Source organism: Protomyctophum parallelum (assembly GCF_964188405.1).
Source record: "Protomyctophum parallelum genome assembly, chromosome: 9".
In the NCBI taxonomy this organism is placed as follows: Eukaryota; Metazoa; Chordata; class Actinopteri; order Myctophiformes; family Myctophidae; genus Protomyctophum; species Protomyctophum parallelum.
Window position 1 is genome coordinate 31,701,096 of NC_139706.1, and position 25,379 is coordinate 31,726,474.

General features: G+C 46.1%; 1 protein-coding gene across 3 annotated transcripts in view; it reads right to left on the reverse strand.

Annotated features, from left to right (window-relative positions):
• Positions 1-25,379, reverse strand: part of kmt2a (lysine (K)-specific methyltransferase 2A) — a gene marked incomplete at its 5' end in the record, with an annotated part of 60,275 nt that overhangs the window by 11,326 nt on the left and 23,570 nt on the right. The window contains 20 exons of one of the 3 annotated variants that reach the window (XM_083773716.1): positions 34-84; positions 926-3,496; positions 4,260-6,882; positions 7,049-7,195; positions 7,317-7,477; positions 7,630-7,708; positions 8,678-8,789; positions 9,662-9,820; positions 10,410-10,547; positions 10,912-11,006; positions 11,172-11,395; positions 13,479-13,552; positions 14,458-14,568; positions 18,124-18,300; positions 19,040-19,224; positions 19,731-19,844; positions 20,629-20,749; positions 21,523-21,621; positions 23,761-23,907; positions 24,597-24,842. In XM_083773716.1, coding sequence (XP_083629842.1) covers positions 34-84; positions 926-3,496; positions 4,260-6,882; positions 7,049-7,195; positions 7,317-7,477; positions 7,630-7,708; positions 8,678-8,789; positions 9,662-9,820; positions 10,410-10,547; positions 10,912-11,006; positions 11,172-11,395; positions 13,479-13,552; positions 14,458-14,568; positions 18,124-18,300; positions 19,040-19,224; positions 19,731-19,844; positions 20,629-20,749; positions 21,523-21,621; positions 23,761-23,907; positions 24,597-24,842 — 7,634 coding nt within the window. Of the gene's footprint in view, positions 1-33; positions 85-925; positions 3,497-4,259; positions 6,883-7,048; positions 7,196-7,316; positions 7,478-7,629; positions 7,709-8,677; positions 8,790-9,661; positions 9,821-10,409; positions 10,548-10,911; positions 11,007-11,171; positions 11,396-13,478; positions 13,553-14,457; positions 14,569-18,123; positions 18,301-19,039; positions 19,225-19,730; positions 19,845-20,628; positions 20,750-21,522; positions 21,622-23,760; positions 23,908-24,596; positions 24,846-25,379 lie in introns of all 3 variants that reach the window. The other 2 variants (XM_083773717.1, XM_083773715.1) reach the window with 2 other exon arrangements.

Genomic DNA, 25,379 nt, shown 5'->3' on the forward strand with positions numbered 1-25,379 from the left:
CGTTGGTACAGAGATGTTTGATGAGAAGCCCACCTCTTGTTGGTTCCTTTGTCGGTGGGTCTGCCAGTGTCCATCGGCTCTGACCTGCACACAAAAACACACAAGATTAAAAAAAATAGAGAGACACACCCATCCTCTTCACACTACACTGGCTCCCCGTTACAGCCAGGATCGATTACAAGGTTCTGCTGATAACATTCAACTGCATAAACGGACATGCCCCACCTTACCTACAGGAACTAATCACCCCTCCAAAAACATCCTCCACCCACACCCTCAGATCTGCAAACAAACTACTACTCCATGAACTGTCACTTTGCACTGTTTTGCACTGTTTTGTTAACCCTGTTTTTAACCTTTTATGATAGATCATATGTTTTTAACCTTGTAGCACTCTGAGATTCCTTGTGAATGAAAAGTGCAATATAAATAAAATTCATTATTATTATTATTATTATATCTCTGATGTGTACTTGGTTTATGTGTGTTTGGTTTGTATGTATGTAATGAGCTAGTCTTTTCTTTTACATGTATGTCTGTTTTCTAGTTATGTCCATGGACACAAACAAATAAAATAAAATAGAATTATAACTATGAAGGGACGGCCGTAGCTGAGTGGGTAGTGAGGCCATCTGGAAATCAAGAGGGTTCACTATATACGCGTTGGTAGAGCCACTTAACCACTAGTAACAGCTCCTCTGATCCGTCTGAGCAGCCATCTGCTGGGTGAATGCTAATTTCCTGTCCTGTGTGGACCAATCAATTCTCGTTCTCTTCTAATCTCTAATTTACTTGTTGAGATTAATACACCTACTTGAATAGACATTACAGTTAATCTCAAAAAGCTTTTCATATGTCCAAAAGACTGTTACTTTTCAGGATTCAAATTAAAAAGGATCAATGGTAGCATGTGTATGAAGCTCACCCAGGGTTTGAAGAGAAGACTCTTCCTCTGTGAGGCTCCTCTCCCTGCCAGGCCTTCAGCTTCTTGCTGTTGGTCTTGTCCAGACTCTGCCGGTTCCTCTTGGCTTTTTGCTTGCCCTTTTCCGTCCCTGACACGCTTCCTGTGGCGGAGGAGGAGCTGGACTGCTTGTGTTCCGCTGAGGACCGGGACAAAGGGGTGGTCCTGCAGCTCTGGGTTTGGGTGAAGACCCCGACAACGTGTGCCTTGGCGGAGCTCAGTGTCACGGCTGGACCGGGAGCTAACGTCACACAAGACGCTGCGTTTGGACCGCTGGAGTCCAGGCTGTGAGCTCTGCTAACGGACTGGAGATGGACGCTGGTGCCTTCCGTGTCCCCTTGTTGGCTGACGGCAATGCTGATGGTCTGCTGGGAGGGCAGGACACAGATGCCGCCGGCGATGGACGTCTGGACAGGGGAGCCGAGCTGGGACATCATAGGACCGCTGGCCTTGAAGAGGAGGTTGCTGATCGGCCCGGTGATCTCGGCGGAGCTGAGGACGGGCGTGGACAGGGAGACGGACCCCGGAGCGAGAAGGCCCGCAGCACCGCTAGGGGCCATGGAGACCACGCTCAACACCGACTGGTTGGGGTTGAGGCCGGAGACCGTGCAGGGGAGAAGGTGAGTCGAGGAGTCGTGGCTCAGGATGCCCGGCTGGCCAGCGGCAGGCATGGCCATCCTCTGCTGGAGTACCGGCTCAAAGTACATCACGCCACCTGATTTAGGTCTCTTGATGATGTTTGGGACCTTGCGTTGGGAGGTGGTGAGGGTGCCTGTCTGACCGGGGATGCCGGTGGTGATCTGAGGTGACGACAGGTTGATGAGGGTCATGTTGGGAGGCGGTCCCACCTCAGAAGGGGCCAGAGTGGGCTGGCTACGAGAGCGGGCTAGCTTTTTGGTCTTCCTCGGCTGGAGGCGAGAAATGGGCCTCTTCTTGCCGTGAGCGGAGGCCAGCACGGCCGGCGAGGAGCCCATGGTGGAGGGGCTGGAAACGATGGCCACGCTATGCGGCCGACCGGCCTCTGAGACAAGAATCTGAGACTGGTCGTGGGGCACTCCGATGAGGAGCCCCGAGGAGGTGCTGGGGATGCCAGTCTGGAAGCCCGTCTGGGTGGTTCCTGTGAACGTGTGGATCTGAGGGTGGTGGGACATGGTGCCCAGGACCTTGCCTCCGGCGGGGAAGATGGGCTGTGCTGTGGAAAGAGCACTAGTAAGGCCCGTGGTGAGAGTCATAGAGCTCAACACCGCCGGAGAACTGGTGTCCATCACTCCTGTGGCACTGATCTTCTGGGTCACTCCATTGGGGAGGGTCTGGAGGACGTAGAGGGGCTGGAACTGCTGGTTGACCACGATAAGCTTCTCAGGGCCAGTTTTGATGACCGCAGGGCTGGCGACCTGAGCCTGGGGCGGCCCAGGACCTGCACCTGGGCCAGGGCTGCCTGAAGCTGCAGCCGAGGCTGGGAGGTACTTCTGGCCCTGATGGGGCAGAGAGGGGGAGCTGGGCAGGCCAGGTGTCCCAGAATTCTGTGTTACATCCTGGTTGACCGCAGGTTCCACCCCCTGTCCGACCGCAGGGCTGGGGATGAACTGTTCAGGAGTCATGTGACCTTCTGAACCAGCTGTGCCCTCGTGCTGGCTCTCAGACGGCGACACTCCGGGCCCTGTCCTCTTCTGGTCTCCAGCTTTCTCCCCGCCGATGGTTTCGGGATCCGTGGTTAAACCCAGCATTGTGCGCTCAGAGGTGTCAGAGATGAGACTTCCGGCGGTGTGGTTCTGGTTCTGACTGCTGCTGACAGAGGGGCTGCGTGTTGTCAGCACAGAGAGGTCAGAGGGCAGCTCCAAAGGAAGACCATACGGCTGCTCTATGGTGCTGCTCACGCCGCTCTCCCCGACCCCCGAGTTTTCTGTGCTGGCCAGCGGCTGTGGGAAGTCCTCAAATAGGATGTCCTTGCGCCGGTTCACGTCCACCCCGACGTAGCCCTCGTCCAGCAGGAGCTCTGAGGAGGATGGCTCGGGCTGCTGTCCCGACATTCCCTGCATGGACGGGGTGTTGAGGACGAACTCCATGATGTCCGACGGGAGGATGTTGCCACAGTCGTCGCTGTTGTTGTTGTCCGAGTCGGACTTGAGCAGGTCCGTGCTCAGAGACAGCTGAGCGAGAGGGTCCTGAGACCCCTGAGACTGAGACTTAGCTCCCCCGCTGCCTCCCTCTCTCCCGCTGCCTCCTCCCCCGGAGAGAGGGAGGCAGTTATCTTTCTGATTCTTCCTGCTCTCTCTGTTGCTGTTGCTGCTCGTTCCGCCGGTGCCCGCGGCTCCTCCTGCGCCGGCGCCGTCAGCCTCCTTCCCAGAAGACTCCAGTTTGTCGGCGGTGTGCCTCTCTCTGGCCCGCCGCTTGCCGGTGTTCTTGTGGGAGGAGGCGGTGGAGGAGGAGGTGGCCGTGGTGGTGGTGGTGGTACTGGTGGTGCAGGCGCTGGCATCGCTCTCTGAGCCGTCGTCGACTCCATCTAACTGGCCGATCTGTTGCTTGACCAAGTTCCTGTCAAATGTTTACAAAATGTGAATTGACAATGTCATACTACCAGAGAATGTTACAGTTAAGCAAATGTATGGTTTTGCTAAGGGTTGAGTGTTGAAAGCAATAGCAAAGGAAATCTTTCACCCAGGTGCTGGACAAACAATCAACTGTAGAAAAATAATATAGTCCGCAACACCGGTTCTCACTCAGCTCCACGTTTATTGCTATTCCAACATTTTGATCTTCATCAGGAATTGAGAGTAACAGGACACAAATAAATGTGTCCCTAAAGACATGAATCAATGTCTAAAATAACATTCAACTTCTTGTATCTACACCAGACTGGCCGTGCAGTCTATGACATTATCTATAACGTATATTTTTCAGCCCGATCCGACTAACTTGAGTAACTTCCATTACAAAAAATTAATAAAACATAATGTGAAGAATTACTAAAAAATAACTACTTTGGACAATCTATTCTAATCCCTATGAATACTGTTATTAAGGTACTATGAGCATATCGTCTCTGTCGGTTGGAAATCTCATGTCCAAAACTGTTACTTTTCACGATTCAAATTCAAAAACAGAAAAAGTAGCAGATCGTTTGTAAATGTGCTATTTTTATGCTTTTGTGTGACTAGTATGTATGATTAATGAAATTATTTTACGAAAAGTAAAAATATGGAGAGCAGAGGTTTGTTTCTGCCGGACAGCATTGTTACTGTCGGGCAGAATTACACATTCCATTTTCAGTGATGAATGAATGTGTAATTTGACTTACATGTTAGTCAGGAGGTCATCTCCATCAGTCACTTGCGCCTGCTGCTGCTGCTCCTCTTCGTCTTTGAGGAAGCGCTGCAGCTGGGAGCCCCTCCCCAGACATTGGTCGATGCCCTCGATGGAGGGCAGCCCCCCGCCGGGGTTGATGATGGTCCGGGTGAAGTTGTAGTAGTACGGGTCTTTGTCCCTGTGCTTCATCATACCGCCCTCCTCGTCCTCGCCGCTGTCCCCGGAGGACGACGAGGTGCTCATGTCGTCCGCTCCGTCCACCTGGCCCTCGGCCGACCTCCTGCTGCCTCCGCTGGCCCTCTTTTTGGTCACCCCTCCACCTCCTCCGGCCGCGTCCCCGCTCCCGTAGAACGGCAGGTCCTCCTCGCCGTACGATCGCACGCCGTAGAACGGCGTGAGGCCGAAGAACATGTTGGAGCGTGCGCGGGCGCTGCGCCGCGGGTAGCGTCGCTTGGCCGAGCCCGAGCCGTCGCTGTCGTCCTCCTGGTGGTGCTTGTCGTCCATGATGCCCCGGTCGCGGTCGTCGTCTTCGGGGCCGTCCCCCTCGTCCTCGGTGGAGTGTGTAAGGAGGAGGCCGGTGCCGGAGTGGTGGTCGCAGCGGAGGCGCTCTGCGCCGCCTCCCTTGGGGCGGGCCGCCTGGGTGTCGGACTCTGAGCTGTCACTGCTGCTGGCGGACGGGGAGGAGAAGAGGGCGGAGCGGCGAGTCCCTTGGTGGCCCGCGGGAGAAACTGTGGAGGTGGCGTTGGTGGTGCTGGAGGAGCACGGCGAGGAACTGCTGACAGTGCTCTGAGTGCTGGTCCCGTTGGGGTCCGTTTTGAATTCCGTCTTGATCTGAGTCAAAGGAGGCGGTTTGATGGGTCTCTTTTTGTCCCTGGATGGTGGGAGCTGGTTGGGCGTTGGTTTAGTAGTGTGAGACTGGGAGGTCTTCACACCCCGTTCGGGTGCTGCTACGTTCTCCAGACTGGAGCTGTTCTTCCTGTCAGGGCCGGGGGAGAAACTCTCCCTGGCTTTGGAGGAGGACTTGTCGCCTGCCTGGTTCTCCGGCTTGTCCACCTCAGACTTTGTGTGGACTTTGGTGCTGTTCCCCAGTGTGGGAGCTTTGCTGTTGCTGCTGTTGTGTGCAGAGGAGGAGATGTGGGCATACGCATTGGACCCACCGGTAGCTTTAGTGTTATTGTTGAGCAGGGGGGTCTTGTTGCTGCTGTTGTGGATGGTCTTCCCTCTGTCTTTGGACACATCTCTGCTGCCTGCTGTTTTGACTTTGGAGTGCTTGTCTTTGGGAGCTGGGGCAACAGCCGGGGAGGCCTGGTGGGCGGAGCCTCGTTTGACCATGTCATCTTCAGCCTGGGCCCTAGATGATGACCAGAGTGGTTTCATGGCAGCGGCAGGGGCGGGCCCCGACGAGTAGTCATGTGACTTCCTTGTACCGGCCCTCTGGAATAACGGCTGAGGGGAGCCAGTTTTCCCTACGACAGAGTCCTTATGGAGAGGGGTTGGAATGGAAGTCCCAGCCCCGCCTCCACTCTCCTTCCCTGGGTTGGCTTTGTCCTTAGGGTGCGTGGTGTTGGAAGTAGAGCTGGATCGGTGGCGAGGCAACAGAGTGAGCGCGGCCGAGGCGTCCACATCTCTGCCACCCTGTTTTCCACCCTGCTTGTCGCTAGCCTTGGAGCTGCCGCCTCGCTGGTGCCCGGTGAGGACGGCGGTGCCCATGAGAGGGGAGGACTGTCCCGAGCCTGCAGGCGCCAGTCTGGAGCTCTTGCTCTCTCCTCCGGCCTGTTTGGAGGAGACGGCGCTGCCGTCTTTCCCCAAGCCAGAGTCTCTGTTCCTCTCTGCGTTTCTGAAGCCAGAGTCTCTGGAAGGCGGTCTGACCCTGTCCGACTCCCTGCTAGAAGGCCTGCCTTTGTCTGGACCTGCGTCTTTCCCTCTGTCCGCATCCTTGCTGTACTGTCTATGCTTATCAGACTCTCTGATCCCTGCATCTCTACTGGGCGGCCTCCCTTTCTCAGGGTCCTTGTAGTTTGGCTCTCTAGAGGACAGCTTGTCCCTGCTTGCCTGTCTCCCCTTCTCTGAATTCCTAAAGGTGGACTCTCTACTGGATGGTCTTCCCCTCTCAGTCTCTTTCAGCCCTGAGTCTCTACTCAGTGGTCTGTCCTTTTCTGGCTCTTTGGAAGGCATCCTCCCCTTGTCCAAGTCCTTCTGATCAACCTCTCTTGGCGTTCTGTTCTTCTCCGAGTCCTTCAATGCTTGGTCTCTGTTGGATGTTCTTCCCTTGTCTGTGTCCCTAAGGCCCTGGTCCCTGGACGGCGGTGCCCTCCCCCTGTCCGACGAGGCTAGTCGACCCCTCTCGCCCTCCCTCTGGCCCGTGTCTCGGCCTGAGTGCCGAGCTTTCTCCGGGTCCCTGGCGGGCGAGGGGATGAGGGGCGGGGGCGAGGTGAGCGGTCGTGACGGCGGGGCGTGAGGCGGGGAGGTCATGCCTCTCTGTCTGTTGGTCTGATGGGGAGGAGAGGAGAGAGACGGAGTGCTGTGGCGGCGTGCACCGATGCTCCTCATGCCCGGGTTCAGCAGGGGGTCTCCCACAGTCACTATTTCGTGGCTTTGGGGCAGGGCGGAGCCTCCTGGAAAGACAAGATCAGGTCAGTCAATTTAAGTTTGTCTAGTCTACTGTGAATGTACTTTGAGATCTTTGCTTTGAATTGAAATGTATAATTGTGTAATTAAATAGCTTATTGTATTAAAACAAAATAATTAAGATGTTAAATATGTGCGTGCATGTGTTTGTACCTGGAGAAGGCATGGGTCTGGGGCCTGGTGAACAAGGGGGGTAGCTGGGATGCCGATTCCTCGTATAGACCCTCAGCTTGGGGGTGTTGGCAGGGGAAAGGGCATCAGAACGCCTCGGCGAGTCGAATGGATCTGGAAAGTCTTTATCTAGAAAAACAAAAGGGTTTGGAATTTAGATAAACATTAGATAAACATCACAAGTTTCGCTCTCATGCCAACTATATGTAAAACGGAACAGAAACAGTGTCTATTCAGTTCAAAGTTGTACCTGTTACAGGAGGGGGGCTGTGTGCAATGGTGCGATTCTCCTCAGGGGCCATCATGCTCTTCAGGTCAGACTCCACCACTGGGGGGCGACAAACAAGGATCCTGCACGTGTACACACAGCGCTTACGAGCATCAAGGGTACTCCAGTACACCCTAGAACACCTGGAGAGAGAGAGAGAGAAACAACACAAATGCAGTTTATTAATTATCATCTTTATGAATCACTATCTCTATCTCCTGAAGGTCAATGTGTTGGAAATGTAAAGATCCACAACAGCAACGTGCTAAAAACAATAGCATGAAGTGATACTCACTGGTAACCAATGGGGAAGAGTTTGCGATTGCAGTCCGACAGCTCCGTCAGTATGCCCAAACAGTCGATAGACATGGAGCCTGAAATAACAGTGTGTGTGTGTGTGTTTAAATCCTCAAGGCAAGTCAACGTTACTTGGACATCACAGGATGTACATTTCAAACATGTATCATGTGGATCCACATGGGAATGAACCCTCCAATGTGGTTCTGGGACTTCATGAGGCCAGTCTGTGGAGTCAGTCATCTAGTGAAACTAGTGATCGTTGTGAAGGTCGTGAAACAGTTTCCAGGAATACAATTTTGGGCAGGCAAGATGTGTCGTCGTCGACACATCTTATTGATATATTGATATTGCATATTATTTATAACGGATTAAATCTATTAATTCAATCGACCGTGGCACCCTTAACCCTCTAAGACCCAGCGTTGCTTTTTAGCAACAATTTTATTTTAATTAATTACTATTTTATTTTTTTCTGTTATTTTTTCACCTAAACGTCATCAGTGATGTTCATTGCAATGCCATTTCAATGCCATTGGTCATGATATTTGCATATAAATACGCCCCACAGAGGCTGAAATTCACACAAATTAAAAATGTCTGGACTCTGTGCTATTTTGAACATTTTTTAACCTAAGACTTTTGACCTTTACCCTAATAAAAGTAGGTACAATAATTGTAATATATGTTTTTTTGTGATCATTAGAATGTCTAGAACATGTTTTATTCATTATTGTGAAAGATATCCCCCAAATGTAAATTATTAATTTATTATATTATATCATTATTATATAATTATTATAAATCTTTCATCAAACTTTTTTAAGTTTTAACATATTTTTTAGTCTTAGTCCTAGTAGTAGAAAGTAGTAGTAAGGTTGAAATCTATTCTTGGAGGGTTAAGAAATGTGTCTCGAAACATGACACTATTTATTGACTGTTTACATAAAAACCTTTGTTCCTATGTTATCTCAATAAAACAAGACAATCTAACCATTTCAGCACATCAGACCTTCATATCTTCAAATGGACATCTTCAGACCTACCTATCTTCATGTGGACATTCTCAGCCTCCAGTCCAATCAGCCACTTCCTCTTCAGACTGATCCCCTCCAGGTCCACCAGAATCCTGCGTGTCACCTCGAACCCAGACACCACCTACAACACACACAGAAAACACGTTAGCCTTGGACTCTACAGAAATGACTTCACTTGCCAACCACATGAACCACATTTTAGCTTTTGGGCATGCCATAACAGTAGGTAAACATGCAGCATTGGTTATTTCCGACTACTTGACATACAACATAGCATTATGAGGACAAAGTATATTGAAACTCTTGCTAAAAGATAGTGTACCTGTCTCAACAGTTTAACTGCATAACCCGTGTACCACGCTATTTAATCCATGTTCTCCCCCTCCGTAATATGCTAAACCCGCTATTTGTTTTATGTGTTTAATTCACCGTTTTGTAATAATTTGAAAGAAATAGCGGATTTGTCGCGGACCTGGTGACGAGGCGGACACGTTATGATGACGTAACGGGAAATCAACCAACCGCTGGCTTGCAAGGGCTTCTGGGAAACTGAGTCCAATTCAACGTGAACGAGGTTGTAGCTCTCTTTGCCTATGACCCGGATCACGGAAGTGGCTTTTTTGTCGGCTCAATAAGAAATCATTGGAGTGTTTTCAAGCGGATTTTCTTGGATCAAAGGCGCAAATACTTCGGCGTATGCTCCAAAGGTAATTAAACAATCCCGGCAGCCTCGGTATATGTCATATATTATTAATATAAAGCCCTCAAAGTGTTGAGGTTTATCATACTGCCGTTCTGCCAGTCTCTACCTTATTTCTATGGCATCCTGTATTATTACCTGTTTTAATTTCTTATTGTGTATTACTCGTATGTTGTTGTGTTGCATTATGTTTGATATTCTACAGGGTTCCTTGAGGAAGAATTGCTCTTTATGTTCTACAGCCGGTGACGCTGCTAAATGAACGCGGTTGTGGTTGAGTTGAAGACTCTCACTTCTCCCTTGATGAGGTCCCTGTGCCTGGGACAGTAGACCTTCTTGTCCTCGAGGAAGACGCAGTGGCACTGGCGGGCACACATGAAGTGGTAGTTACTGGTGCAAGAGGTCAGGCAGCAGCCCACCGTGGCTCCGAGCCGTTGGCACTTCTCACAGCGCTGAGTGGGAGAGAGAGAGAGGCATAAACGCATGGATTTCATAAACACACTTTAACTGTGTACAGGAAGCATTCCATGTGTATGTGAGGAAGAAATTATGTTATGCTACTGTGGTTGTTTATGTCCAACCATAATGTACCATCACTTATAGTACTTATGTATATCCCATTTAGACCTGAGGCCGATTCTAAAAACGCCTTCTAAAACCTAAACGAAGGTTCTCTGAAAACGTTCAAAATCTATCTACCGGTATATGTATCTGTGTGTGTGTGTGTGTGTGGCTACACGACGTAAAAACGTAAAAATACAGATTTATATCGTATTATTTGGCAGCCTGTAGCAGCCAAGATGTCTCAGCTAGGCCTTATAGCTGTTTATGTTACAGCCCATCTGTTATGGTTCAGCATGTCCTTGTAGCAACTATTGCCTGATCCCTGTGCTTGTTGGCAGAACTACCGTACCACCACCGATCAGAATGTACTTCTCCCCATGATATCATGTACATTTAAAGCATAATAATCTTTTGCCTCATCAATTACTGATTGATCCAGAATTCCACAGCGGTGTATAAAGAAGAGTCACATCCTACCAGGCGTTTCCCTCTCTGAACAGCCATGTGGACATTCTTCAGAGCTCCGTCATCATCCTCAAACACCTCAGCTGACCACAGGGCACAGTTCACATGGGTCCACTCGTTCTGACCGATGTAGAGAAGCCTGCCACCCTCCTGTAACACGCACACGCACACACGCACACGCACACGCACACACACACACACACACACACACACACACACTTAGGAGTTGTACACCTACAAACAGACTGTAACTAATTCATGATGTTTATCCAAACATAATAATATATACAATATACATATGTTTATGAGAAGTTGCTGCCATTTCCTTTAAGAGGTATTTTGACAGAAGATTAAAAGGTATTTTGATATCAGAAAAGGGCATTTCATATTTAATAATTGAGGCTAAAGTGTGTTGCCGATTAAACCCACTGCTATTGTACTTTAGAGCTTAGAACAGAATGGCTTCAGGATTCAGCATTGTAAATGTGGAAGTGACCGTCGACACACGACTTACGTTTGTGTTCTCGTCTCCGTACTTCAGACACAGAACACACTGTCTGTTGTCACTCACACCAGGCGGTGGGGGAAGCTCTGGACTGTCTTCACGATCTGAGAAAAACGTTAGAAGAACAGTTAGGGGCTTAGTTAGGAACAGAGCAACTATGGCCAAGAGATTGAACCACTTGAACCTCAGCACGCCTCCTCTGGGAGGGAAACACTCGTCGAACATAGAAGATCTGCAAGCTCAAAATGGGTCGCGCTGATGATCATTACCGGGCAGCAGTGGGGGCGGCGGGGGGAGAGACGGAGGGAGCTGGGGCGGTGCTGGGGACGACGTCGGGGAGTCTGGTTCTCCGGGGGTCTTGGGCCGCGGCGCCGGGATGATCTTCTTCATGAGGTGAGGCTGTTCAGAGCGGGACTGCTCCTCCCTCTCCTGCCACTGGGCGTAGTTGTGGTCCAACGATGGGGGCAGCACCGCGTTGGGGAGCAGACCACTGCTGGAGACAAAGAGAAAACTTTAATAAAATCTATTGTATATATATATATACACACACACACCGGTATATATATATATATATATATATATAGTACTGTATATATATATAAAACAAAATATCAGTCGAAACATTGGAAAAATCTGTGGTCGAGGCTCTACTCAAAAGTAAAGTTTAATTGCCAACAAACATTTTAAGCTAATCATGTTTGTATGGCCCAGATGAATAACAACCTGGTGTACAAGTTACCACATCATTGGAGAAGACTGAGAAGAGGGGAGGGGAGGGGAGGGGAGGGGAGGGGGGGGGGGTGACTAAATATTTCAATTAAATTAGTAGATGAGTGAGTCTCCCACAATTCAACCACAGACGTTTTCCACAGAGCTCAGAAGTGCAATGTGATCCTCTCTCGGTGCCAGAAGGTAGGGCCAATACATGGCCTAGGAAAGCTGATAGCCGAATGCAACTTCAATGAGAGTTAGCTGAGCATGTGTGCCCAATGTAGTTTTCATAGTTCTCTATAATCTATAAGCCATGGTCTTAGCTACAGAGACTACAGTAGTATGACCAAGTAAGGCGTTAATTAATGGTGTAAATTAGCTCATGGAGTATAAAAGTTACGCTTTTAAAATTGCTCTAAGGCCAGACCTCACCAATGCAACTCGTCGCAACTCCTTGCAACAAAACAGTTTTAAGGCCAGCCCACACCAATGCAACTCCTTTCAACTGCCATTGGGGAGAATGGTTGCAAGTAGTTGCATGTTACAATGAGTTGCATTAGTGTGGACTGGCCTTTAAAGCCTACCGGTATGCATTAAGCTGTGGTCATAATTTCTGACCAGATCCCCAGGGTGTCGGTGTCAAAAACCCCAGTGCTTAATTGAGGTCCTGTGCATAGGGACAGGGATTTTACTCCAAGCTGACAAGCCTTTTTCCTTTGATGTTAATGAGGCCTTTTAAATGCTGTTGGTGACCAGGGTTATTGGGACACATGGGGCTGCTCTTGTCTTCCAAATGCAGAGCTGACCTGTTCATTGTGGAAGTCTGGTGGAGACACCTTTTCCATTACGGGGACGCAGCAAACTATGAGATACACATACTAATACCACCAATATGTATTGTACGTTATTAGTACAATTATTAAAATAACATCTCTCTTTCTCTCTACTGTGTGTGTGTGTGTGTGTGTGTGTGTAATATTTCATAGTAAGGAACTTTTCTTGTGTATGTTCCAGTCTTCTTTTTTTAAGCGATGTGATGTCTTATTATATTATTATGTGTTATGATAGAAGTTATGTAAGTTATTCAACTGTCATAATGAAAAGTAAACAGCTAAAAAGAATCAGACCCGCCTGAACTGAGTGGTGCTGTACAATTCTTGCACTGTACCTGTACTGTACGTGTGTGTGTGTGTGTGTGTGTGTGTGTGTGTGTGTGTTAGGCTGCGCAACAGTGACACTTGGTGGTGAAAAAACGCTATTTCCGTGCTCGGACGGACCCAGCCAGGGACCCAAAATCAGAATAATCGTTGCACAAACAACAGACTAAGTTACTGCATGGAGTTGCTTTAACGCAGTGCTTCTCAAGCTTTTCTGGATCAGGGCCCACTTGAAAATCATAAAAGTGCTCACAGCCCACCCATCTGACCACTAGGCATTTTAAATCATAAAAGTGCTCACGGCCCACCCATCTGACCACTAGGCATGTTTATTATAATGATCAATCAATCGATTGTGTTCCGGCTTGGATCAATGGAACTAAACATACTTTAAGTTCTTAATTATTTATCGGTATCACAAATACCCATGATTTTGTTTCTTTTTACATTCATTTAATAAAATCCCAATTATTTGGGGGCCCACTTGCAGTATCCTCACAGTGGACCCCGGCCTACAGGTTGAAAAAAACACTAGAATAATCATGGGGTTAAGTTACTGCAGGGATCCTGTAGACTACACTTGCATTAAAACAGATTCCTAGCATTACACAATAGTTGGCTCCCGTACACTTTGTGAATAGCAGCTTCATTGTGCACCTGGTACGACCACTTGGTAATAACTGTGTGACTGTTAGTGTTGATGCTTACTTGGCAGAGACTTTCTGTGCTTCCCAGAACCTGGACTCTTTGACTTTGAACCATGGGAAGAGCCGCTCCATTTGCTGGGAAAACACAAACGACCACATGAGCGACATTATCATACAAACATAATGCTAGTATGTATATCGTTGCTGTCCGGAAGAAACCTCTTATCTCCATATTTTAACTTTGTGTTTTTTTCTAATGCAAAACCTGTGCTCTAGTGGATCCAATGTAGTTATTAATTAGTCACAAATTCTTGTTAATGCTTTTCATTGTTGATAAACCCCACAGACACACTCACTACCTACTTTTCAAAGTGCCAATCTACAATGCAGCGTGATTTGCAATTTTCTCTACCTTTGCGCTGTCACACAACAAAATTAACTACTGTACTAGGACATTTATTTCTGAAACAACATAAAAAAGTGAAATATGGTTATATAGGGTTGCTTCCCGACAGCAGCAATATCATATGGCATGAGTAACCTATGTGAATCCCATGCTAATTGACTCATATGCTGCACATGGGACTGAAGTCTGGTTTATTACTGTGATTGTGGCAATATGTGAGTCATTGTGAAGTTTGTTATAAAATATATAAAATAGTGGTTCTGAAACATGTCATGTAAAGTACCCCCAAATGGAAGTATGGATAAGCAGTGGACCCCCATTTGAAAGATGTGCCAGAAACCCCTCATATTTTAGTTGTTGGATTAAATTTAGTGCAGAATTCTATAACTGTCTAGTAGTCAACTGTATATACTGTGAGTGGGGTGAAACCTATCATCTGAATAGTCATTGTTATCCTTTCTTTCATTGGGTTCACTTTTAGCCAGTGAAATAATAGTGGAATTATCTGTTCCTAATTTCTTTGGGGACCCCATGGAACCCCTTCAAGGACCCCTGGGGATCCACTCCCACTTTGAGAACCACTGATATAAAGGTTCCAGTATTAGCACGTGGTCGCTCTCTCTCTCTCTCTCACCCGGATGAAGAAGGACTTGACCATGCTGTTGGCCTTGCGGCTCTCCGGCTGCCCTCCATCACTGTTCATAGCCGTCTGGACGATCCGCACGATGTCATCACTGAACTCCAGCTACACAGACACAAAGACACACACACGGTTTGTGTTACTAACTATAGTATACTTAAGCAATATTACATGAGAGGGTGTTCTTTATGTCATCAATGCACGCCTGCGGTACCGTGGGAACTCGCCCGCAGGGCACGTTCCGAAAGTGACGGCTAGTGACGGCTGCGCAGATGTTGGTATGGGGGGCACATCTTTTCATTGGCTATGGGCACATCTTTTCATTGGCTAGTGCCACATCTTTTGCGCCACGTGACAGAACATCTTTTGCGCCACGTGACAACTTCTCACTTGTTAATATAGATGAGGATATTTTGGTTGATAAGATGTCTTCTATATGTGGGGATTTCCTAGATTTAAATGACTATGTAAAAATGGAGATATGTTTTGCCAAAGGGACTTTCGTTGTAGCAGATTTTATTTGTCAAGCTTGGGAAAGAAGACAGAGTACTCTGTATACATCTGAGGTGTAATATAATGAATTATGTAATGTAAACATGCTGTAAAATGCATAAATTATGTAATGTAAAACATGCTGTAATTGCAAATGTGAAATGGTGTCTTATAAACCCATGAGGGTTGGGCACAAGGTGTGCATGACACGAAAATAAATAAACAAAACAATCATATGCTATTTTATGCTTGTAGATCTGCCATGTTCGGTGCACGACACCGGCCCGCAACCAAGTATAAACAAAGCACCCTTTCAGATGTTGCGATTCGGTTATTGCGCATACGAGTGTCAATGTACAGTACAGCCCAATGGACTATCAAGATAACAAGCATTAACATATCTACATCGGCATTGTCTTTGTCTTCAGATTCCAAGTCAAGTAAAATAAATAAGGAATAGTTATATATATATATATATATATATATTTATTATTATTATTATTATTATTATTATTATTATTATAGAGATAAACGAAGGGACTGCACACTCCAGGGAACAAAGACGGACAACATAGCACCTGACGAAGCTCACGGCGAAACACGTTGTACTAATACATAAGTTGATGATGCAGTAAGTTGAGATATATATATTCCATTGTGGCGTCCTTACATCTTCCACCGGAATTGCCACCATATGAATTTGGTTATCGTCTGTCGGGTAGAAGCCTCATTATGTCCAAAACTTTTCAGGATTCAAATTCAAAAGTGGCAGATCTACAAGGTCAAACTGTGTTTCGAGCCGCATTTCGAGCTTGTGGATCTGCTACTTTTGTGTGACGCTGTAGTATGATCAGGTAGGGCATTCATTGAGCAAAAATATGGAGATCGAATAGTATATGTCTGACAGAAACAAAATACTTCAATTCATACTGCTTTTATTCACAGGGAGAAATCTACCTCGCGAACCTGTGTCGAAAAGCCCTTGTGTCTCTGTCTTCAGCATGCTTTCTCAGCCCCTCTCTTCTGCCATTCTGCTAAAGTGAACTTCTGCTGAACTTTTATGGTAAGTACTCAGTCTGTCCCCAGGCAGGCATGTCTCTGCCCAGGTGTTTGAAAATCTACACCCTTGATCATGCAATACGGAGGCAATACTGACGAAACGCTGTTAAGGACACCACAATGGAATACATCGCTGAAACCTCTTATTTCCATATTCAGACATTTTGTGTTTTTTTCCGCAAATTAACGTCCTACTTGATCATGCTACAGCGTCACACAAAAGCATAAAAATGTAGCAGATCTACAAGCACGATATGCTAGTTTTTCCGTTTTTACAGTTTTGGAGATATGAGGTTTGCACCCGACAGAGACAATATCAAGAAATGATCAACAACTACAATTCTTTTTTTTAAAACTGGTATTAGACTTGGAATCTGAAGACAAATGTGATGCATCTAAGTGCTTGTTATCTTGAAAGCACAACATGCCGGATATTGACATTCTGACACGCACAATGTCTCATTGCAACATCAGTCATTTAGACTTTGTTTGTGCCCCAGTGTCTTGGTGTCTTGGTCTTGGTGTGAAGAGTATTGGGGCAGGCTGACATGTTGAAGTGTTTGGTGTGTGTAAAAGTTAATGGATCAGATGGAGAATTGTTTATTTTGTGTGATGGAAAAAATCCCCTAAAAATAAGAAATAGGTAACTACAAATGGAGGGAGATGGCATGTGATGGACGAAATGCACTCTAAACTCATGTTATGCTCTTTTATGTTGAAAAAGTATGCAACTTTTGTTTCCGGTAAAACAGTAAATTGTTACCTTTGTTTTTGTTGTCTTGTGGCCCCCAACTTTAAGTAATCTTACACTTGTGGCCCCCTGCCAAATCTAGTTGAATACCCCTGCACTAAACTGTCTCTCTGCATTTGATTTATGCGTTTACCTTGCTTAATGTAAGTAACTCTGGGATAAGAGTGTCTGCTAAAAATGCCTAAATTATAAATTGCAAGTCTTAGTAGAACAGACAGAATGCCTTTTTATCTTGCTGAGGTATGCACATTGCTCCATAGCTGTGCTGAAGTTCACTGACTGCTGACCCTGTCCATGGTGCTGAACCAGCAGGCCTGAAGCTTTCTTAGAACATGCGGTACTGTGGTTTGTTTTTGAAAATGCATTCGGTTAATTTCAGTACGAAATTAAACCAAACCAACTTGGAAGAGATTTGACATGTCCCCTGAGAAAACACTCAAATAATTAGTTATGTTATGTATATTATAGTTATGTTATCATTGCCTTTTAACATGCATATTGTCTAAAGTCTAAAGCCCCTTTCAGACGGGCATCGATTAACGCAGGTGTTGTCGCCTGGATCAACGACAGGTCTTCTCCATGTCTGGTCATGACGTGCATGACAACGCAAGCGTAAAAAAAGCTCAATAGAATCCAGGTCTAGTCAGTCGCGGGCGTGTGCACCTTCGTGCCATGAGCATGCACGCGACAATTTCACAGGCTCACGTAAATACGCTTGCGTTGTCGGCCCTCGACTTCTCCGCATGTACAAAAAAAAAAAAAACACAGGTCTCATCGAAAATTAATTACTAGGCACGTTAATCGCTGCCCGCTTGAAATGACCTTTACACTGTCTGTGGCCCAAATGGACACAATTACTCAGGTGAGTTCTCCTTCGAGTACTGCGAGACAAGACATTAATGAGGAAAAACAATTACAAATAGGACGCCAGTATAGTCTTTTAGTTTCAAGTGTCAAATGCTGAAATGTTCACCACTGAGGCAATAGATCATGCACCACTGCTTGCTCAGCCAGGGGACAAATACAATTTAACCTTCATGCGATACCACCTGTGAACCAGCATTAGTCATACACGTTCTACCACATGATCGAAATGTCAGCAGGGCTGCCAAATACAACCACCGCAGTTGTGTTAGTTATATTGTATTAACATACTCCGCCCTACATATTGGTCATTAACATTTTAATTAACAAAGAAAAAGTTTCAGAGTGGAGCTTTAACACCGAACGGCACAAGAAATCAAATTTATTTTGAAATTGCACTAATTATGTGCCACTACTGCTACACCAGGGTTAAAGTGGTTACATATGAGTCCTTGTGTGAGTCAAAGGCTGCAGAAAAAAGGAAACAAACTCACCACTGATTTATAGTGGCCCAGATCCATCTTCTTCTCTACAGACTCCAGGTCAGGAGGGGCGTCGCTGGGGGCCGGGGGGGTGACCTCGGTCAGGACGGGAGGATCGGGTCCTTCTGGAGAGCGACGGGATGGCAGACTCTCCTCCGTCTCTGGGTTCAGCTCTGGAGGCTTCACCGCCTGACACAATAGCACATTTTACCCTCAAGTGCAATGGGTTGCATGTGGATTGGTGGTGCATGCTGGCATGGCATTCAGACGTGTGTGTGTGTGTGTGTGTGTGTGTGTGTGTGTGTGTGTGTGTGTGTGTGTGTGTGTGTGTGTGTGTGTGTGTGTGTGTGTGCGCGCGCGTGCGATACTGAGAAATTGGAAGAGCCCAGCTACAGTAACACCAGAGCTCACAGACTGGACCCAACTTATGGCTGAAACTGCATCGTTCGAATACTCAATTGCCAGGAGGAACAATGTCAAAGGATGGTTGCATTAACAATTTGTATTTGTAATACATTACAGATGATATAATCACTATTGTCAACAACAGAATGTGGAGGGGTGTTGTCCATTTGGGGTAGTTTTTGCTAGGGCCGAGCTTACCAGCACTCCACTTGCCTCCACACTTTCTATTCTGCTAAGTACTCTGCTTATTATTATTATTATTATTCCGCCCTCAAGGTCTTCACATAGTGTACAGTTAATTTAAAACTCAAGCACATTTCAGCCACCTCTTTTGCCCATTAGGACCACTCTACGCAACGTCATCAAACAGAGACGCACACCTATGGTGACATCATTCTACAGGCCACAGGTTTCTGTGTCACATCCTTCTTTTTGGTCGAGCTTCTAGTTGTGGGAAGTCTGAAGCTTAGTTTTTCAGTGGTGGGGGACCAAACAAAAATGCTGCTGTGCGTTGTTGTGTCACCTGTCTGTAGCGCAGCAGGTGTGTGGAGGTGCGTGAGTTGAGTAGTGCAGTGAGGATGTGTCGGACGCAGCCCTTCAGCTCCTTCTCCAGGGCCGTCCTCCACTCGGCCGGCTGCTGCTCCGTACAGTTGGTGCAGGTGTAGGCCACGCTCTCTGGCAGCTTGGACAGCAGCTCATACATCTCATCTAGGAAGGACAAGTCACAAACCCGCTGTCAGGTCCAACATCCTTCAATGTCTCACCCACAGAGAGCACGCATAAGATGGCCTGTCACTATTTAATCATTTGTCCCCTCACTGGTGAAAACAGAAATCATACTAAATAAGCGAAATACCTGTAAATGTACTTATCAAACAATGCTACTGTACTAGCACGGGGTACTAGCTCAGTTGGTACCATGGCTTGAGTAACTAAGACGTGCACTAAGTGTAGGGAGTTGGTAGGTGTTGCATTCCACCTCAGCAATCCATCTCCCAAGGGGTACAGCACATTGAAAAGGGGTTAGACATCCATGTTCTCGGCCGATACAGACAATAAGTCACTGCGACCTACAGTACTGTACTGTACTACAGTACAATGTTTTTTTCTGCTGGCAAAGGGTTTCTAGCGACTCTTAGTAGTAGTGATGGTCCCCTTAGTATTATAGGATGTGTCATAAATCATGTGGAGGATGGATGGACGCTGCTACTGACCTGTGAGGTTCTCACACCTGGCGTGGACCCAGTGGTCACAGCGACCACACTGCATCATCTTGCTATCGTAGTCGTCGTCATCGTAGCACTTATCACACAGTGGGCAGAAGTTCCCTGAGAGATTCAACATTGACAAACTTAGACCACCGGCATTACTATCAACAATTTAGGCATTTGGCAGGCGATCTTATTCCAGAGCGATTTACAGTAAGCAGGTAAACACGAGGTAATGCATCAAATGCATAGACAATTAGACATAGTAATCTAGGATCATACTGTACGTAAAACAAAGAATCTATCATTAGTCTAAGCAGTATAATATCAAATGTTCTAAACATAATCTGTATAATTGAAACTATACAAACTATAGTTCAACAAATTAACTTGGCATCTGTCTAATTAACATTTAACCTTTGCATAAGACTGCATGGTCGTCAAGGCTAGGGCAACAGTGCTACAGACTAAGGTGGAATCTGAAGAGGTGAGTTTTCAGATTAACAATGAACATTTCAACAACAACTACTGATGATAATTGTATTTGCAAAGTACTTTTCACAACGAGGTGTGCATAGCGCTACAGCTAGTAGTGGGTGCTGCTTACAAGTGCAAGTATGCAGATCCTTTTCCGTTAAGTATGCTGATCCTTTTCCAAGCTAAAGGGGAATACCACTCATTTTCAACATTGAACTGTGTCATTAATATACCTTAGAGTTGTTGTGTGGAAATAATAAAAAGTCCCCCCGTTCTGTTTAGCTAGACATGGAGGTCATGTGATCAGTGACATCATGAAGGTGTACTCTTTGGCCTGCAGAGTACACCTTCTGTAATTATGCAAACTGTTAATACATACTTCAATCAATCAATCAATGCACAGTCATGACAGATGTTGAGCGCTCACCTTTAGCAAAGAGTTTGGCACAGTCATGACACATGGAGAAGTCATGTGACCACTGGGCGTCCCAGGACTTCCCTGGTTTGGTGGCTCCGCAACTCTTACATCGCACACACTTGGTGCAGACCTGGGCAGTGTGTAAGAACACAGCAGACAAAATAAATGTCAGCAACTGTGACACTTTGCAGACAGCTGTATGTACAAAGTGACACTGGTGTGAAGGTGACAATCTATAACAAGGGTTCTCAAACTGACAGAGAGCCCCCCCCCCCCCCCAAATTAATCTAATTTTTTTGAACAGGGGACCCCCACCCTGACAAGTCGCGACAGACTACAAGCACACAGACGTGAAGTGAATGACTGAACTGTAGACAGGGAGACCGCTCCAAACAACCTGTGGTGTGTTGGGACAGCTGAGGCTTGTAGATACGTGGGAAGAACACAGTCTATAAACGTGTCTTCTCAGACATAATTTATAACAACCGTTTGTCACCACTGCAAATAAACCGGCTCCATTCATTGTTTACCATCTGCCAGTGAGCTACTGCTGCAGCTTCCGTATGTGATGACATGGTGCTGCATTCGGTCAACACAGAGAATCTGAATAGAATCCTGTAGTGTGTCTCATTGTTTTAAAATGGTGTAGTCTGTGCATGTTTAAAATAATCTGATGAGATAATATCATAAGAGTATCCTGTAGTGTGATGATGCTACCAGATTTAAAACGAACATTTCTAACAACAATCGTTGCTTCTGGAGGCCCCTGGCATAAAATACATATAATTTTGGGGGTCCTTGACATGAAACCGTCTGAGAACCATTGCTTTAGGCTAGCGTCCTGTGAGAACTATGTGTGGTGAATGGAAGAAGGTTGTGGAACAGAGGAGGAGGCATCCATACCCAGACTCTCTTCTTCTTGGTGGGTCTGGTGGGATGGTTGGGACCCAGGCACTCTGGATGATAGCTGTTACGGCACTTATCACACTCTAGCAGCTGCTGCTACAGGGAAGAGACAATTAAGGTGTGAGGTTAAAGGTTAAGATCATTTAAAAAGTCACATTAGTTCACATAGATGCTGTCCTCGTTGTCCCAGATGTTTAGGGAAGGTTCTGACAGCTTCCCCGTGTTAGCTGATCTGAGGGAGTGGGAGGGGTTGTAGGGTATCTCCATATTTCATATTTTTATGTCTGGCTTTCAGACATGACGTCATGTGGCAGCCAAGGCAATGGACTTTTTATGTTTGTCTTATTCACCCTTTTTGAGCATGACGTCTATGGACTTAAAATGTCTGCTTTAAGCCACCCCCCCCCTCTCTCTCTCTATGTGTAAGTTTGTAGTACAGCCTCAACAGATGCAATACCACTGGGTGACCTACAGTACCTTCAAGTGGCACTGTTGAGCAGCCTAAAGGGCCATTCACACTGAGCACTGAACTATAACTGCTGCCAAGCAGCGGTATTGTTGAGCAGCCTGCACTGCTCAGTTCACACGGTGTGGTTTCCATAAATGAATGCCCTATTTTATACTTTGTCATAAAAGAGACTAGAGCTACGAATAAGCAGTTCAAACGCGGTTCATGCTAGACTTCTCTCAAGTATGTGTTAGGAAATTAATCATCATTTCCTGTCCACTGAATGTGTGAAAGTAAGGATTTTGTTTTACAGATTTGAGTGGAGTGCGTGTTCCAGAGAGTGGGAACAAATCAATAGAAGTTATGATCTATGAAGACAACCCAGTAGTCTTTGCCACTAACGATCCGTCCTTACATTTTATGTTAACAGTTAAACTCAAATGAAAGCCACATGAGAAATAAAGCAAGTCTTTATGGCTCCACATCTTGTAAGTGAGTCGAACTTGCGAATTTACAGCAACTTCATTTTACCATACTGTCCATGCCCAACAGAAACGAACTTTTCAGTATTACCCGCATTGCTTCTAAGATTCTCGGCTTCTCAGACTTCCTACACCCACACTTTCTGATAAGAACAACAAGGCCATCATATGGCTAGCACTTTCAATATCAAGTGACACTGATCATCCCCTGTATCGCTTTTTTAACCTCTTGCCTGGACAAAGATACAGAACCAATTGCCATGGAAATAGGTCTGTTTCAGTAGGTGTTTTGTTCCCTCAGCCATCGTGGCATTAAACAAACTGCCCCGCCGATAGGATGGTTCTGTATACACTGGGGACCTCATGTGAGTGATTGATTGAACAGACTGTGGAGATGAATATCATTCGGGACAATAAATATTATTATTATTATGTCATAAGTTCATAACGTCTGTACGTAAATATGTAAATCTTTCCCCCTTAAGATACAGAATGTCACAAGGAAAGTTTGAGAGAATATCCGATTACCTTTAGCACAGATTGAAAATGACTTTATACTTTATAACGCAGCATAACTATTCTGGGGGAACATTCTCCCAAAACAAACAATGACATGTGCAATAACAGCATGAACGCTCATTGGTAATCCAAACGATCCGCCATCTTAATTAAACCCAAATAGCTTTATAACTATAAGCATGAAAAACCATACATTTACATTGCCAAAGCAAAAATGAAATGATCCAACCAAAACCATTGTGTAAACTGGGAGCTGTCACTACTTCCTGTTCTCACCAAGTGGGCCGAGTGGTCCGCCTCGCTGGGGGTTGACAAAAACTATCCCTAAACCTAACGAAATAATTTGCAACGCATTTTAGATTAAAAAAGGGGGAGGGGCATTCGATCCCACAGTGTTACCAACTACCAAGGTACTGGTATTGGAAGTTCAATGCTTAACGATGAACACCACAGAGCCATATGATATGATATGATCTGTGACACTCGTGTGTATGACGTATCATTCTTCTTTTCAACTTTTGGTGTTTAGCTACATTAGCCCCACCAACTGAACCGGAGCAAAATAGCTCAGGTTACATCTGTTGGAAACACAGGCCGGTTCACGTCCGATTCACTAGAAAGCACCGTGGTTCCAAGAATCTTGAACGGCACTGGTTCAAAGTTTTTTAGGTGGAAAAGGGTCCAGTAGACAAATAAAACTGTGCCATATTATAATGAGCAAGGACCAATTACATGAAGACAAGGTTGAAAATGGTCCTTTAAGTACGAAGCAGTGGTGGTACTTACTTTAGTTTTCTGGTGCTGGCGCCCGCATGCCTGGCAGAAGCGGCATCGTCGGCAGCACCAGTTCTCCCACTGTTCCCGAAGGGGGCGCTCAGTCTCCCCCAAGCAGAAGAGATGGAATGGCTCGCAGCACACCTGGCAGAAGACAAACTAGAGAAGACAGAGGAAGAAGGAGGGGGGAAAAAGAGACAATTAGGTTGTTGTTGTTTTTTTTACGAGAGCTCAGTGTACACATAACTACATTACCATAGATCTCTGGAGTGCTTAACGCTAATTGTCTGGTTAAATGGGAACTTGAGGGGTTAGCACGTGGCTTGAAAGCATTTAGTGTCAATGCAGATGGGCAGTTTGTTTACCCAGGCTTCACTTAATATTCATTCCTCACTTTATAGTATTCTATAAATTGAGAGGAAGAGAAAGGACAAAAGCTCACAGTGAGTGTGTACAAAACCAACGCCACAGAAAAATCACCACTAGGGTTGCAACAGTTAATCGAACTAGTCAATTATAAAACATAATCGATTCTTATGAAAAAAGAATTTAACTATTTTGAATGCAGTAGGATAAATAGACAGTTAATAGTGTCATTATTTTTCGATATGTTTAAAAATATATATGTTTTGGGTGCAATTAAGCTCAGAAAATGTATGTAGGTCACAATCCCTTTAACAAATAAATATCACTTACCTTACCTTTAAAGTGGCTAATCAATTTAGTACATTATACAAATCTATTCTCATTGTTCATGTCGATTGACAGAAAGAGAACAGAGAACAAGGAATGACTTGTGTGGCCTTGCTACTCTTCCTCTGATTCTGTGTGCTTGTTGTTGTTCTCACCTCCACGTTTCCGCTGCTGGCACACAGGAAGCACAGCACCCTGGGTGTGACAGGCACGGATGTGAGCAGGCTGAGGCCGCCTGCTTCCCACACCTTCTCCACGTCATGGTCCCTCTTGAAATCCACTCGGATACGATGCACTCCGTCGCAGGGCGCTCTGGGCTTGGCCTGCTGGCCCCCAGTCGAGGGAGTGCTCAGCCAGTTTAAAGTACTGCTGCCAGGGGTTTTAGTGGCCAGCGGCTTCTCCTGCTTAAAAAAAGTGGACAGATGGAAGGAGAGGAAATGCAAAGAGATGAGTCACAGTTTGAACGCAGCGTGAACATCCAACATGACGGACTGGAAGAACACCAGGGAGTTTGTTTGTGCATTGTGGACAATGCTGTTTTATGTTCAGGAGGACCTCCAACAAATGTGTTAATACAGCATCACAATATTATTTACCACTTTATCCGTTTATACGTTAAAAATCTTCTCTTCTGAGGGTCCCTGGCACAAAACATTTTCAGATGGTGGTCGCAGCCAAATATATATATAAATTTGGGGGTCCTTGGCACCAAAACGTTTGAGAACCACTGCACTATATTGATGGGGCGGCAGTGGCTCAGGAGGTCAGAGAGGCCGCTTGTGAATCGGACGGCTCCCGCCCGGTCATATAAATGTTTTTAAAAGGCGTCTTATTATTTGTCAGGCATGTTTCAGCATGTCACCATGTAGGTAAGGGTTATCTGGGTCATAAATAACCAGCTATCATAAATGATAATGGCTCTGTCTAGTGTCTACATG